Below are 14,456 nucleotides of genomic sequence, written 5' to 3'. Positions count from 1 at the left end.
AGGCATGTGACTCTTGTGGCTGGCCTCTGGGAAGACTTGTAGGAGATGCTGAATGTGTTACTGTGTAGCTTAAGTTGCCCAGGACTGGGGGTAAATGAGGAGGCAAGCTTGAATGAAGTCAAGTTGGATTCCAAGGTGAGAAAGAAGAGAAGGAAGTTTGGAAGAGCCCCTGTGCTCATGCATGAAGCAAGTGAACGCGGAATTAGCCAGCTGCTGGGCAGCTTTAAGGGTTCGACTCCACGCTAACAAGTTACAGTCATAGATGCTAATTAGGGTGACACTGTTTCCTGGGTGCTTCAGTTCCTCTTTAAAACGGGGCTGTTGAAAAGGTTATACGAACAAGCCCTAGACCGCAGTGAGGCAGACCACAGGGAGGAGACAAGAACTCTTGGCTCCTCCACTTGGGAGCTCTCACTTTCTGCTTTTACGGCTATCCCGTTCCTGGATCTTCAGATGACTTCATCCTCAACGGCCATCTTGCTCCCTTGATTCCACGTTCTCCTTCAGCATAAAACTAGAAGTCTCTGCCCCATCTTCCTCCTGCCGTCCCTATATCCTTCTGTCCATTTCAGTCAACCACTGGTGTGCCCCCCAGTTCAGGCTGTTTCTGCCAAACGATAAAACCCTGTAGCAAAATCCTCAGCAATCATGCCAGGGCCCTTGGCCCGCTCTGGAATAAAACCAAGGTATAGAACAGCCTTCTTGGCCATGGTCCACCACCTTGCCCTCACTGCAGAAGATGGACCAAGGGGACTTCTGCTTCTTCTAGGCTGCAAATCCCACCCCGCTGCTCCTAAAGACTCCTGTAGGAAGTTATAACGAAAGCAGGAGATTTTATTCTTTGCTTCTAACAGCAAACCTTCAACTCACTTTCACCACACATAACAAAAGAGAAGGCTCCCATCTTGCATTTTCAGGAGTAGAAGTATTTTTCCCCCTTCATTTATTTCATCTATAATCAGCCCTGGACGATCGTAATTAGCTTTTAGCACTGGAAAACTAAGTACTCTTCTTTTCGGGAAACACCTTTAATCTTCATCAGCATCATTATAGTTGCCAAGCAACCCTCAACCTTATGTCCCATATTTAATGGAATTATGCCAGAATTATTTTTTAAATATCAATTTGAGGATAGAATAGAAACTTTGTGTGCTAGTATGCCTCTTCATAAATACTAATGTTGATCACAGGATCATAGTTGCTTAAAATGTGAACGTTGAACACACAGAGGTGTGGAGAATCTATCTTTAAGCATGCAATAGGCTCACTGGCTCTGTGAATATCCATAGGAGAAGGCACACCTGAGAATGTTCATAAGTTAATATTGTTTGTGAGGGTAGGATACACTTTTTTCCTTTTTTTAATTCTATATTTCTGAAGTTTCCCAGAGTAAAGCAAATGGTTATCTAAAGTTGTTTTAAAAAATTAAAACTACAAATTCTAAGTTTTAGTTAAATATTGTAGGTATAAGAACATAAGAAAGCCAAATAAATAAATAAATAAATAAATACATAAAATATTAACATAAGCATTGTACTGTTCACAATAATTATTCAAAATCTGGTTATTAGTGAAATAGTAATTTGATTAGTTCAAAAGAGTAGATAATTAGTGTTAATGTTTTGTATATCTGATCACAAAAAGGCCTACTTAAGAACAACATAGTCTTAGTCTATAGTAATAATTTAGAAAAATGGGATTTTAAATATGGTTGAGTTTTTGAGTGTTCTAAGGCTATTGGTTCTGTAAACAGTTAAAATCACTTTATATACAAAAGCACTTTATATATCAATTCTGAGGGGTTCCTGTCAAGTTTGCATTAAGCATTACACTGAGACCACATTATTTATTCTTCTAGACACTGTTTGGTTCCAGAACTGATTTTAATAATCTTTGACACTATCAGGGAAACCAGGGCACTGAGTGACAATATGACCCGTGCACAGTATTTTGGTTTACATCCAAAACCAGGCTGGCCTTAAGCTAATCCCAGAAATAAAGCCAAAGGCTTTCTCCCTTCGAGCAAACAACCCTGCAAACTTTGTTGATCAGTCCCAAGAGTGTACGATACATACTATATACTGAATATATTAACATGATTTTGATTTCTATTAAAATAACAAGAAGAGATTCCCCACATGGTTGCAATATAGATTTTAAGCTTAGAATTAATAAACGATTAAAAAGCTAAGACAAATGTAGCTACATAAAAACACAAATTTTCTACATGTTGTAATAGTAAAATTGACAAAGGGTTGAATGTGAGATGCGGGAAAGACCACCAGCAAATGCTGTCCATGAAGTCAACAGGTCCAAACCCCAGCAATAGAGAGCCTTAAATAGCAGGACTGAAAAGGCAACGGGCATGAACGGACCACTCATGATCAAGCACACAACTTCACACAAACTCATTAAAAAAAAAGCTGGCTCAGCCAAGACCTGTGTACCCCCAGCAACACTGTCAGCATGCAGTGGGAATAAAGGTGAACGAACAACTAAGGTGGAACAGAGATGGCACACAGCATGGGAAGGTCTGAGGTACACGAAATTGAGAAAAGAAAAAAAGGTTTAATCCTAGAGGTGAATTTAGAGGTTTGTTAAGGAACACACACACACACACACACACACACACACACACACACACACATACACACACTGTGTATCTGTTGGGTTCTCCATGAATATCTCTTGGATTTAGTCTTTGTTTCATAATAATTTCTTTAAGAAAATCCCAGTTTTGCTGATGTTTGATTTCTTCATCTTTTTTATTTTATTTATTTATTTATTTATTTATTTATTTATTTATTTTTTAGTGTATCTTATCTTAAGCACATAGAGAATTAGTCTTAAGGTATGAAAGAACTGAAAACCACTTCAGCCATATTCATAGGTTTGAGGGGGATGGGGTGGCAGTAGTGTTGCTCCTTCCTAAGGTGTGAATACACCAGCAAACCTAAGCTCCCAACACTGCCTCACTGCCTCATTCCCGAGGTGTGAATACACCAGCAAACCTAGGCTCCCAACACTGCCTCACTGCCTCATTCCCGAGGTGTGAATACACCAGCAAACCTAGGCTCCCAGGCCTGCCTCACTACCTCATTCCCAAGGCGTAAATACCCCAGAAAGCCAAGCTCCCACATCACACACATGCATAAGCTACTCTTTAATGGTGGCTATGTCTTGCTCAATTAAAGAAAATAGAACAGCTTTGATCTTGTGGGCTGGGCAATCTTCTAGTATAGATTACCACTACACTATACACTGCTAGCAGATAAGGCTACTACCTCCTTCTGCCCTCACACTTCCATATCCATAAGGTGGGAAACATTATAGGCTCATCCCACCCTCTATGTTGTCATCACTCGGCAATACACCCATCTCCACCCATTCTTCTGATTCTCACGCTCATGACTGGCTGTGTGAGTTTTAAGATCATAGGCATGACAAGGTGTCCCTCTTCCACCGATTATTAAGGATTTCAAGACTGGGGTGGCATGGAAGACAGATCAACGAAGTTGGCCTTGCCTACACAGTTTTACTATTTCTTCGATTTTTTTCCTCTGTGTTCCCTGCAGGCAGGGAAACCTGGCTTTGTTGTAGCCCAAACTCCCGTATCAGGCCTCCACAAATGTACCAGGCATGAGGCAGCAACTGGAAGGCCGGGAGGTAAGTTTGCCCGTGAGATGCCTTTCTTCAAGGCTCTCAGAGGTCCAGTCACTGTTCTGTCAACAGAGCAGACTGATTTTGGATTCATATTATTTCCCCATGAAAGCCTTAAGAAAACCCTATTACCAACCGGGTTCATTCGGTTGGTTGTCCAGGACAAAGAAGTTCTCCAGTTCGTCCCAGCTCAGCTACTTTTTGAAGCCACCTCCCCCGCCGCTACCCATCCCCCCAACCCGAGACCTGCAGGCTGAATGGAGCTGAGAATGGAAACCTTACGGATTGGATATCACAAACGCTGCAAAATGACGCCTGGAAAAAAAATGTCTCTGAGAGCAAGGAACAAAGCTGTGGGCACCACATCTACTTTGTCGACTTCCCTGAGTGTAAGACTGACAGGTTGCAAAGTTTTGCGGGTAGCTTGCAGCAGTGAAGAAGAGAGGGAGAAGAGTGCAGCAGTGGTGCTGGGATCTGCAACGCGCTCCCAGGCAGAGCGCGTCTCTAATGAAACCCGGCTGAGTTGCTCTCGCGCTCCCAGGAGGAGGCTGGCTACCCTGAGAGCTTTCCCAGCTTGTAAATTGAAAAACCTCTCGTTCCGTTGCTTCTCAGAGGTGTTTGTTGCTCATCTTTTCCTAGAAAGCCTGAGAACAGGTCTGTCCTGGGGTCTCCAAGGAGCAAGTGGGCTATGGGGCCACCGGTGCTCAGTATCAGTTCATGAGGACCTTTCCTCAATAAGGAGAGCAAATACTGGCTGGAGAAACCCCTCGGGGCTTGCCGGTCAGGAACCTGAGCGTCTGACATCCTCCCCTCATGATGAGACTCTGTTGCAGCCCAGAGAACACGAGCCTCAGAGACCAGACCCGAGCTTTGGTCTCAGCAGCTGGCCCAGTAATGAGCAGGACCTCATTCCACACGTCCTTTCCATCTTCTGAACTCCAGTTCCCTGGCAGCCAAGGGAGCAAACTAATACCCCACAGTGAGCACTGTGGGGGAAGGAAGCCCAGGAGGGTCAGTTCAGGTAAAGCTCGTTCTCCACTGAGCCCATGATCCACAAGTACTGAGCTACTAGGCACCCATGAATCAGCAGTACGATTCATTTCTCTGGGTCTTGTGGATCTTACACATCATCGGTTTAAAGACTGATTTTGTCCCGGCACACAGGGAGGCTCCTTAGGGATAATGCCACAGAGGACCTCAGGGTGAAGAGGGTTTAGCCATCTTCTTCTTCAGCTCTAGAATCACCAGGAATCACACTCACAAGAGGGCAGATAGCCCAGGGGCACAGGTTGACACCAGCCCAGCAGAGGCACAGTAAAAGGGCTTTTTAGCATAAGTGGCACACTGATCAAAGAATTGCCAGTTCTCTCCAGAGGGCTGGGAACAGCCTCGCTGGGCACCCCTGGCACCCTCCGGCGTTTAGGGTAAGGTGCTCCAGCGTGATTGTCTTTTTGGTTTTTCTCCTATGAGAAACTTTGCAGGTCTCAGCAGTTCTATTGGGAGGCTTCAGGAACAGCTGCAGCCTTCACGTGGGGCCTGTTATCAACTGTAGGTAAGGCTTGATATATGTAACTTTATATACATGGCTATTGAACTAGCCCATAGTACAGACGAAACACTAGTGCAATGCACACACATGGTAGTTTATGAATACAAGTTGGACTCAAGAGTTAATTTCAGCCAGACATCTGATGGTATACTGGTGCTGGCTGTGACTATTTCTTGCACTGAATGAACTGTGGTTTATATCATTGGGGGCAACCAGGCCCGCAGATTGGCCTACGCTGTGCAGCATGAAGTCTCTTCTGGGAATGTGAGGCCTATCTTGGGGAGAGAGCCACAGTTGTCCCAGCTAGAGTACAAATGGCGGCTGGGGGCAGAGGCAGAAGGAAAAGGCAGCATGTTTTCTATTTAGATTGTGGGTACAAGGTGTGTTGTTTCAGATCTCAGATGCCCCACTTTTTTTTTCTTGTTAGTCCCATGGAGATAATAATACCTGACCTACTTCGGGGTTGTTTTGAATAGAGAAGGAAAACCAAACTAATGGAACACTAAGAAAAAAAAAAAATAACACCCTATATAACACAAGCCACTCAGATGTAGTGATGTCATTGGCCCTGAATGCCTGATCTGGACATGGGGAGCTGCTAGACAGGGGGTTCTTTCTGGGGTAGGTGTGCAACTGTTCCCTGATGCTATCAAAAGCTGTCTTGCAGCACGGAAAGGAGACATGAAAGGACTTTGCAAATTGGGGTGTTTGATTTTTTTTTCCCACTTGGCTCCAATGCTGGTAGCCCTCTTGCAAAGTAAAAGAAAAAAAAAAAAAAAAAAAAAAAAAAAAAAAGAAAGAAAAAGAAAAGCTTAAGTGATCTCACAGGCCTTTAACCTCTATAAGAGATGGTGTGAGTCACACACATCGGACATAAACATCCCTGGCTGTGATGATCCACCTCATGATCCTCAACAATGGAACGGGTTAACTAGAGGTCCCACATGATCGAAACAGGAGGTGGGAGTGGGCTGCTGGAGGGTACAAGCAAAGTAACCGGCTGGAGGGTGGGTGTTTCTAATCACAGATCTGTAACCTTCGGACACTGGGAGGGTTGCAGCGGGCCTCCCTCCCACAGTGCCTTCATCCTTGAAAGCTTTGTAATCCAGCCTTCCTCTGAGAACAGTTGCAGGGTGGGGTAGGCAACTGATGCTTCCTAACGCTCAAGAGACAGATTTCAGTATACACGTCTCAGTCCCCAGTCACTTTCCCTTAGTGTTTACATTATCCCTTAGGCGCACCTGAGACGTGAATGCAACCCCAGTTTCTAGAAAAATCTAGCCGTTGCTTCTCCTTTCAAGTCAGCCATCTTCCCTCTCCAACACCATCAGTCAGACTCTCTGTCACTATGGACATTATTTGTTTACTCTGTCCAGTAGGAGTCACCACCTGAGGCCATCAGTTGTTTGATGGCTGGCTGTTGAGGCAGCAGAACTAAACTTTACACTTGATTTCATTTTAACTAATTAAAATGTATATGACAATATCCCCATGTATTTAGGGGCTGCTGACCTGGATGGCCATATGTAGCCTGGGAAAACCACATCCTAGGCATCAGCATAAAGGTGAGGCGAGAAGGTAAGAGAAAGTAAAGAAAGGAATGAGTAGTTGTCTTCATCTTCAAACCAGCTTTTCATAGGCCAGTGGCAAGCCCCTCCCACAACAGATAGCCAATGAGTAACTAGTTGTCTTCATCTTCAAACCAGCTTTTCATAGGCCAGTGTCAAGCCCCTCCCACAACAGATAGCCAATGAGTAGTTGTCTTCATCTTCAAACCAGCTTTTCATAGGCCAGTGGCAAGCCCCTTCCACAACAGATAGCCAAGAGAAGGCAGACACACAAAGGCATGCCCTCTAATTCTCTCCTATATACAAGAGCTTTTGGAGCTTTTGCTATTTTGCGTCTTTTATGTAAACTCTCTGATGGGAAATTCTGTAACAGATGAGACAGCCAGCCTGGGATTTCATCCACAGCATGCTTATGTCCTAGGGAATGTGAGGTGATGGCTGGTCCTTATCAGTATGAGCCCTGTTCAAACACTATGCAGTGTATGTAGTACAAGGAACTTGTTTTTGAACACCTTCATTTATTAGCACACGTGTGTGTGTGTGTGTGTGTGTGTGTGTGTGTGTGTGTGTTCTTTAACAGGGTATTTCACAGGTGCCATAAGTACTAATGAAACAGGTGCTTGGTCACTGTCATTTTTCTTGGGTGCCGCCCCATGCTGGGTCAGGTATAATTAGGGACTTAATAAATCCTTCTTGGTAATAGCCCAAGGGATTTTAGCCTCCGTGAGACTTACCCAGCCACTGCATTTTAAACTACCAACTCTTTGCCTTACCATATTGCAGAAAACAATGTACCATTGTCTTTGTAGGACTGGTTGGAGGGGTGGGTTATAACTGGTTATTTTTGGAAAGGACTCCAGAGCCGGCCATGTTATTTTGAGGTTGAAGCCACAAGTATTTAAAGGCTGAGAGAACAGTCTTGAGCTCATCAGGTAGCTGGATGATTGGTAGAAAAAGAAGAAAAATCTCGTGATAGATTTATGGCCCCAGTGCCCTCAGCTGTGAAACAGAGAATAAAGCTCCTTGTTCATGTATTAGTTAGACTGTGTGCTCTGAAGGTCTAGAAAGTGCAACTAGCAGGCAAGGAGAGAGACATTTGTAGCTTATCTATTAACACTAACCTGCACCCCAGTTCCACTGATCCCTACCAGCTCCTAGCACTAACCTGCACCCCAATTCCACTGATCCCCACCAGCTCCCAGCACTAACCTGCACCCCATTGCTACTGATCCCCATCAGCTCCTAGCTGTCTCCTTGAATGTGTAAATTGTCTATGATGATTTTGAAACACAAAGTTATTCAATCTGCGGTTGAAGATGGAGTTTAGCAAGAGAATACTTGTCTCAAATCAATCTTTCAGGTGGGGAAAAGAATGAATAGCCTTTCATTTTTCAGGGATGGCGATTGCACTCAAGCCTTTATGTGTTAGGTAAACGCTCTAGCACCAAGTCAGACACCCAAACCTCTCCTTTTAAAAGTCAAGACACATACAGTACTTTAAAGTAGTGATTCTCAAAGTGGAGGTTCTGAGAGCAGCTGGCTCAGCCTCACCTGGGACCTTGTTAGAAATGCAAATTATTGGACCCCACCCTGGCCGGACCTACTCAAGCAGAAACTAGGGGTGGGAACCAGCCATCTGCAATACTGAAAAAAAAAAAAATCTCCACAAGACTGAGTGTGGAAGGATGTTTAAGAAGCACTGTTTTAAACCAAAACTGAGGCAGTCGCAAGGGATGTATCTCCCCAAAGTGTCGTGTCTTTCCCAAGTCTACAAATAAGGTCCAAACAAACAAGCCCTAAACACCGAGTCCCCACTTCTGAGAGCTGAGCACACCTCCCCTCTGCTCTCCAGGAGGCCCAGGCTGGGCTGGGTTGGGTTGGCTCTTCAGAGCTGCCCCCACAGACTCATCTCCTTCCCAGAGGGAGATACAGGAACATGGAAAGGGGGACATGGGAGAAAGGGGTTCTGGAAAATCTTTGAACTAATAGAGTTCTCTGGACTCCATCAGTTTCAATTCTGCTCCCCTCCTTTTTTTTTTTTTTTTTGAAGCAAACCCAGTATTTAGTTCTTTCAAATCACCGTTTCACAAGCAATCATCAAAATAAAATGCTTAGTTAAAATGAAACCTTTTCAGGACATTCCTTGTTGGCAGCACAACTCTGCATGCACAGGGGCAGAAGGCAACACATGTACCATGCACGGCCGGCCTATGTGCCCACATGCTCAGTTCCAGCTCGACCTGCACCCCTTGACCTCCTATCTTCTGGTCGTAAACACAAGCGCACCACCAGACTGTAAGGGGGAATTATGGAGACCTTATTTCCTCAAATGACCTACATGTTCTCAAATTCTATTTGGCGGTGTGAGACAGACTTATTTTTTCTACCCCAAGGACTAAAGGACAGAAAACGATCACAGCCCAATACCATTTTATGATATCTCCCACCACGAGACGAACCTCCATGCAAAGAAAGTGCCAACTTCGCTCAGTAACTTTTCTCACTTCAGATTGCACCTCTCTCTCATCACGACCTATTCCACCCACATAGGCATGTGCCATAAGTGCTGCAGACTGTCTCCAACATTTCAAAGGCTTAACAGCTATTTTTAAAGCCAAAATACAATCTAGGTTGCTCTTGTATAAGACACTTTTTAAGGCAAAGAACAAAATAACACAGCAATCTCTATGTATGTGGGCAGCTACCCAACTCACCAAAAGACTGGATGCAGCTGTCAATAAGATCATCCAGGCTGGCTCCTTTGGCCAAATGTCCCAGGGACACCATCATTCGGAACTGGGTAATCTGGGCCAAGCTGGGCTGGGCAGGGAGAGGGCTGTTGGTTGATTTGGCCTCTAGTCTTGCTTTGGGGCCAGCTCTGGAGCCATGGCAAGGTTTCCTGTCGGGGGGGGAGAGAAAGAGACTCAAGTGAGGATAGGCAGGGCAACTGGGGGTCTCGCTGGCAGCTCCAGGTTCCGAAGACAGAGGGAAGAGGAGCTAGGACAGTGAGTCCCTGAAGCTGGGCTGGGAGCAGGCATACCCCTCCCACTTGGCAAGAGCACTGAACGGACTGGTTGGCTGTTAAAGAGACATCTCCTCAGCAAATGACAAGGTGAGATTCCAGGGCAGCAGTAGCGCTCTCCCCAGTGGTGTAAAGACTGCTCTGTGCTGCTGTCTTCTCTTCCAGCAGCAGAGAGGCAGAGGGAAGACTGGACTTTGATGGCCCTTAGCTTCTAGCTGACTTGGGGACTGAAGGACTGGTTCCGCTGGTCTCATTTTCAGCTAGTTTCATTCACTGAAGCAATGCCTGAGGTACTGGGGGGGGGGGTTGGGGGGGGCAGGGGGTGGGGTGGGGGGGCAGGGGCAGGGGGCCGCTGGAACAGCTTTAAGAACCTTGCAGAACTCAGAGACTAGAGGGTGGGGGGGGTGGCATTTAGATCTTTCGGCCATCTCTGCCTTTCTTACAAATCTTGGTTTTAATAAATAGTTTCATTTTTGATAACACCAGTAACCACTATGAATCATTTAGACCAGTAAACATTATTCCATCAAGCCTTTACCACATGGATCCTTAATGAAGAGAAAATGGGGGACGGGTTGACCCTGAGTGGAGCTGCCTGCTCTAGAGCTGAATGTAAAATAATTATTTGGATGTGGAAAGGCTTAGGAGTCTGGTGGACCCTCATCTCCTCATCTTTAGCGTTATTGGGCATGACCTCGTTGATACAAGTCACCCTGCAAAGTATTGTATGCAGTGTATCTTATTTTTCTCTTTACTAAAAAAGAGACCCACACCTATAATCTTTGAAAATTCAATGATGTTAGGTGTTTTTGCCGATAACTTTTTTTTTTTTGGCATGATCTTTGTTCTCCTCTTCCTGTTGCACCTTTGGCTAATTTATAGTTTATTGTCAAAGAAGACAAGTGAACATTGTAACACATATTATAAGCATAAACCAGCATCAATTAACCTCGTGTTTATTCCATGAGTAAGTCATTGCAGTAGGCCAGGGAAGACCATGTGAGAGAGCCTTTGTAACATGCTCTGTAAACTATACAACACGCACATGGCACATTAGTTATTCCTGCACAGAGGCATCTGGGAAGTTTCTTAATACAAACAGCTTTAGTGGGAGACCCTGACAAGAACATTGAGTATAGAAACTTAACTCTAGGCGACTGTCCCAAGAGTGTGGAGGGCAAGAGGCGTGCTGTTCTCAGCGGAAGTAAAAGCAGTTTCCAGGAACTGTGTGGAAGGGCTTTCTTGACAAGGTTAAAAACCTCACTCAGAAGGGGCCATCCATATCTTTAGTTAAACAAACAACCACCCCGGGGACATTTGGGTTTAGAGAGATCAGCCTACATAAAGACAGTACTCTGACCAGGGGCCATACAGCACAGCCAGACTCCAGGGGACACCCTGGCCCTTCCAGCTCTGTTCCAACTTCAGAGCATCAGTCTATGGTGTACATGGGGTTCTGTTTCAAACTGAGGTGGGACCAAGGAAGCTCTGTTACCCTGGTAACTGGGAACCTGCTAACCCACGCCACTGGCTCCTACTCCCGAAGGATCAGGTTGGTGCTACCGAACTCCATCCAACTCTCGGCCATCACTGATTTTAAACCAGGCCCCCAAAGGGATCAGTGTCTGAGAATCAAATGATAATTTGAAAACAGCCCTCACGGGGTGAGTTTCCATGCTCCAAAGACACAGTGATGGGATCTGCATTGTGTCTAAGCTACTTACTGTCCATCCAGAAAGATGCTACTGTGTCCTAAAACGTGCTGATGCTGTTCATGTGGGCTATCACAGGGACTAGTACCTGGGGCCTTTCTGGTTCTATTTATCTAATAGTTTTTCCTCCTTAAGAAGGTTTATCACCACACTGAATTTGGTGAATAGATTGTCAGGAGGCCAAAAGGGTTTATTCAGTGTACAACAAAAGTCAGGTGCTTCCGACAGACAGACGGTTACTAACATAGATGTGGCACCTCAGCTCTTACTCACTCAGCAGGTCCTGGAATGGTCCTCAGGACCCAAGAGCTGCCCAGTGTCTCCACAGTCTTTTTTCAAACATTTACAGATGTGCAACAGAGGTATGTCTGGCCACAAGAACAGAAGTGTGTTTTTTGTTTTGTTTTGTTTTTTGAGATAGGGTCTTACTATGCCCCAAACTCTCCACCAGTTTCCTGGGTGCTAGGATTGCAAGTATACTCCATCACACCTGCCTAAAAGGAACATTCCTAACACCCCATCAGGGTGCATCTAAAGGAAATAAGAGAAATACCTTAATACTTTTCTTTCACGTTGCTAGGTACCAAATCCAGGGTTGTCACATGCCAGGCCAGCACTCTTCACTGAGCTACAGTCCTAGATCCTGCCCCTCCCCAAACTTCCCCCCCCCCACACCTCCCTTGCCTCACCCTGTCCCCCTCCCCCCACCTTCTGGTGGGATGGTTGTAAATAAGAATTTATACACTGCTTAACTATAGGAAGTTTTCAGAGCGCTCTAACTATGCAAAGAGTGAACAGCCACTAAGCATACAAAGTCATATGTTAAAGGGCCTCACGTTTCCAGTTTAACTTGTGAATTAAATAAAACAAAACAACAAAAGCTTGAAAGAACCACATTGACTTCAAGATGTTTTCTCAGCCCTACAGTGGTTAGCTTTGCGTTCCCCCCCTCCCCCACAGCCTCCAGTGTGAAGTTTTAAAAAGTCTGAACTGGTTTTGGGGGACTTAGTCTCCAGGCACAGGTATCCTCAGGGCCAAGGAGGAAGGAGAGAGGGGACAGTCTGCTTAGAGGGAAAGGCAGCTTGCGCTGGGCCACTTCTGCTGAGTGCACGTCCCAGATCCTGCCCCACTCCGTCCACAACACAGAGTTAACTCAATGGACAGATCCACTGCAGTGTAGCACAGAAGGTGGAAGACACGCCAGGGATGGCACGGCCTGGCAGAGGACTAGAATGGGCATGGTGCGGTTATATCTGACTGACTCCCCATGAATGGTGTTGTGAAGGGCACAACCGGCTGGGCCCTAACGAAGGGGAAGCGGTGTCCCGGCAGTTGCCAGGTTCTTGTGTTTTGAGGACAAACGCTACATGTCTTGACTCCCGCCCCTCCCCCTCCGCCCTTGTCTCCCCCAGGCCCCTTATTGCCGCCAAGGGCCAGACTGTTCATAGCCACTCTTCCACTCTTCCTTCACCTTCCGTCATCCAAGGTTTACCCAAACATCTCTCTAGAATATGCGGGGAGGAATGCAGCCTCGCAGACCACCGATCTTAAAACTTTTTTTATCCCCTCAAAGGGCAGGCAAGTACTGCCGCCTCTGCTTGCAGCCATTGCGGTGCTTGAAGGCTTGGAGAGACCGCCAGGTGGCGCTACCCGCGCCCCGCGCCCCGCGCCAGCAGCAGGTGCCAAGGGTGCGGAAAGTATTCGAGTGGGAGTTCCTGGGGGTGCCCTGACGAAGAGCATCCAGGGAGGTCGACTGTTGTGGAGCGCTGGTTAGGTGAAAGGCATGGGCCCAGACTACCCCAGACCTGGCGCGGCTACCTATGACCTCGCCACCCTAGCAGCTATGACTCTGTCCTCCTTCCTCGCTCAATGTGCCGGATTCCGGGGGTGTCTGCTTCATGCCCATTCTCCTCCGACGTCAATCTTAACCCAGCTCCTGGGTCCCCGGTCATGGTCCACCCCGGAAAGCAATTCTTCTCAGAGGGAGGCTCCCTGGTCTTCCTATCCCCGTCTTACCTCCAGGGAGAGGACCACAGGGGACACCGCTCAGCTCTCCCCGCCTAGTAAAGTGCACGGCTCCCCCGGGAGCCACAGTTACTCACCGCGGAGCTTCTCTCGCCTTGCCCAGGGTGCCCATGGCCGCGGCACGGGGCGCTCTTGGAGCCGTCTCACCTGGAGCGGCGGGACCGGCTCGGCGGGGCTCGGCGCATCCCTCGGCCGCCGCCGGCCCTCGCAGCCCTGAGCCAGCCTCTCTCGGAGCCCTGCGAGCCGACCCAAGCGCACCCGCAGGCACAAAGTTTGTGCGAGCGCGCTCCCGGCGCTCGCTCCCACGCGCGCGCACACTCTCTCGCAACAACCACCTGACAGGCTCTGATGTTATCGTCAGGCTGGAGGAAATGCTGGGTGCCTTCAGCTCTTCTTCGAATCTTGGCCCCATTACTCGGCAGCGCCTCAAAGGCCTGTGCCGCCCTCGCTTCTCCCTCCACCCCCGCCTGCCATTCACCTCTCCCAGCCCAAGGGTTAAGGTCCGAGGGGTGCAACGTGGACTGTCCTAAAATTGACCCAGCTAGAGCCTTGCGGATGAGTTGCCTCCACTCAAGGCCACGTGTCCCCTGGGGACTCTGCTGAGATCCCTTCCTGGATCACAGGACTGTCTTGTATCCATCGGTGGGGGTGAACAGGCGAGTCTGGGCAAGGAAGGCAGAAACCTCCTTAAACTACTGCACACTTGGTTCTCTTTGGCACATTTTACGAGAGAGGATCTGGATGTGTGTGCACTGCACCCCGCGGAGGAGGTGGGTGCGGAGGTGAGCTCCGGAGGTGTGATCCACGTCCAGCAAGAGACAGCTGCTTGGAGTGTGTGGGTGTGGGAGACCAGGGGAGCGTACCTAGAGTGGAAGGCTGGGGGAGGGGGCTTTCTCACAAAGCCAGCATGCCAGCTGACC

General features: G+C 47.3%; 1 protein-coding gene across 1 annotated transcript in view; it reads right to left on the bottom strand.

Annotated features, from left to right (window-relative positions):
- Positions 1–13,937, bottom strand: part of RASGRP1 (RAS guanyl releasing protein 1) — a 59,848-nt gene extending 45,911 nt beyond the window's left edge. The window contains exons 1-2 of the mRNA XM_084774968.1: positions 13,614–13,937; positions 9,492–9,676 (exon numbers count right to left, since the gene is read on the bottom strand). Of these exons, the coding sequence (XP_084631094.1) occupies positions 9,492–9,676; positions 13,614–13,648 (220 nt within the window). The 5' untranslated portion in view covers positions 13,649–13,937. The remainder of the gene's footprint in view (positions 1–9,491; positions 9,677–13,613) is intronic.
- Positions 13,938–14,456: the final 519 nt, after the last annotated feature.

Source organism: Acomys minous, assembly GCF_964271855.1.
Source record: "Acomys minous genome assembly, chromosome: 3".
In the NCBI taxonomy this organism is placed as follows: Eukaryota; Metazoa; Chordata; class Mammalia; order Rodentia; family Muridae; genus Acomys; species Acomys minous.
This window is presented reverse-complemented; position numbering and strand designations above follow the sequence as displayed.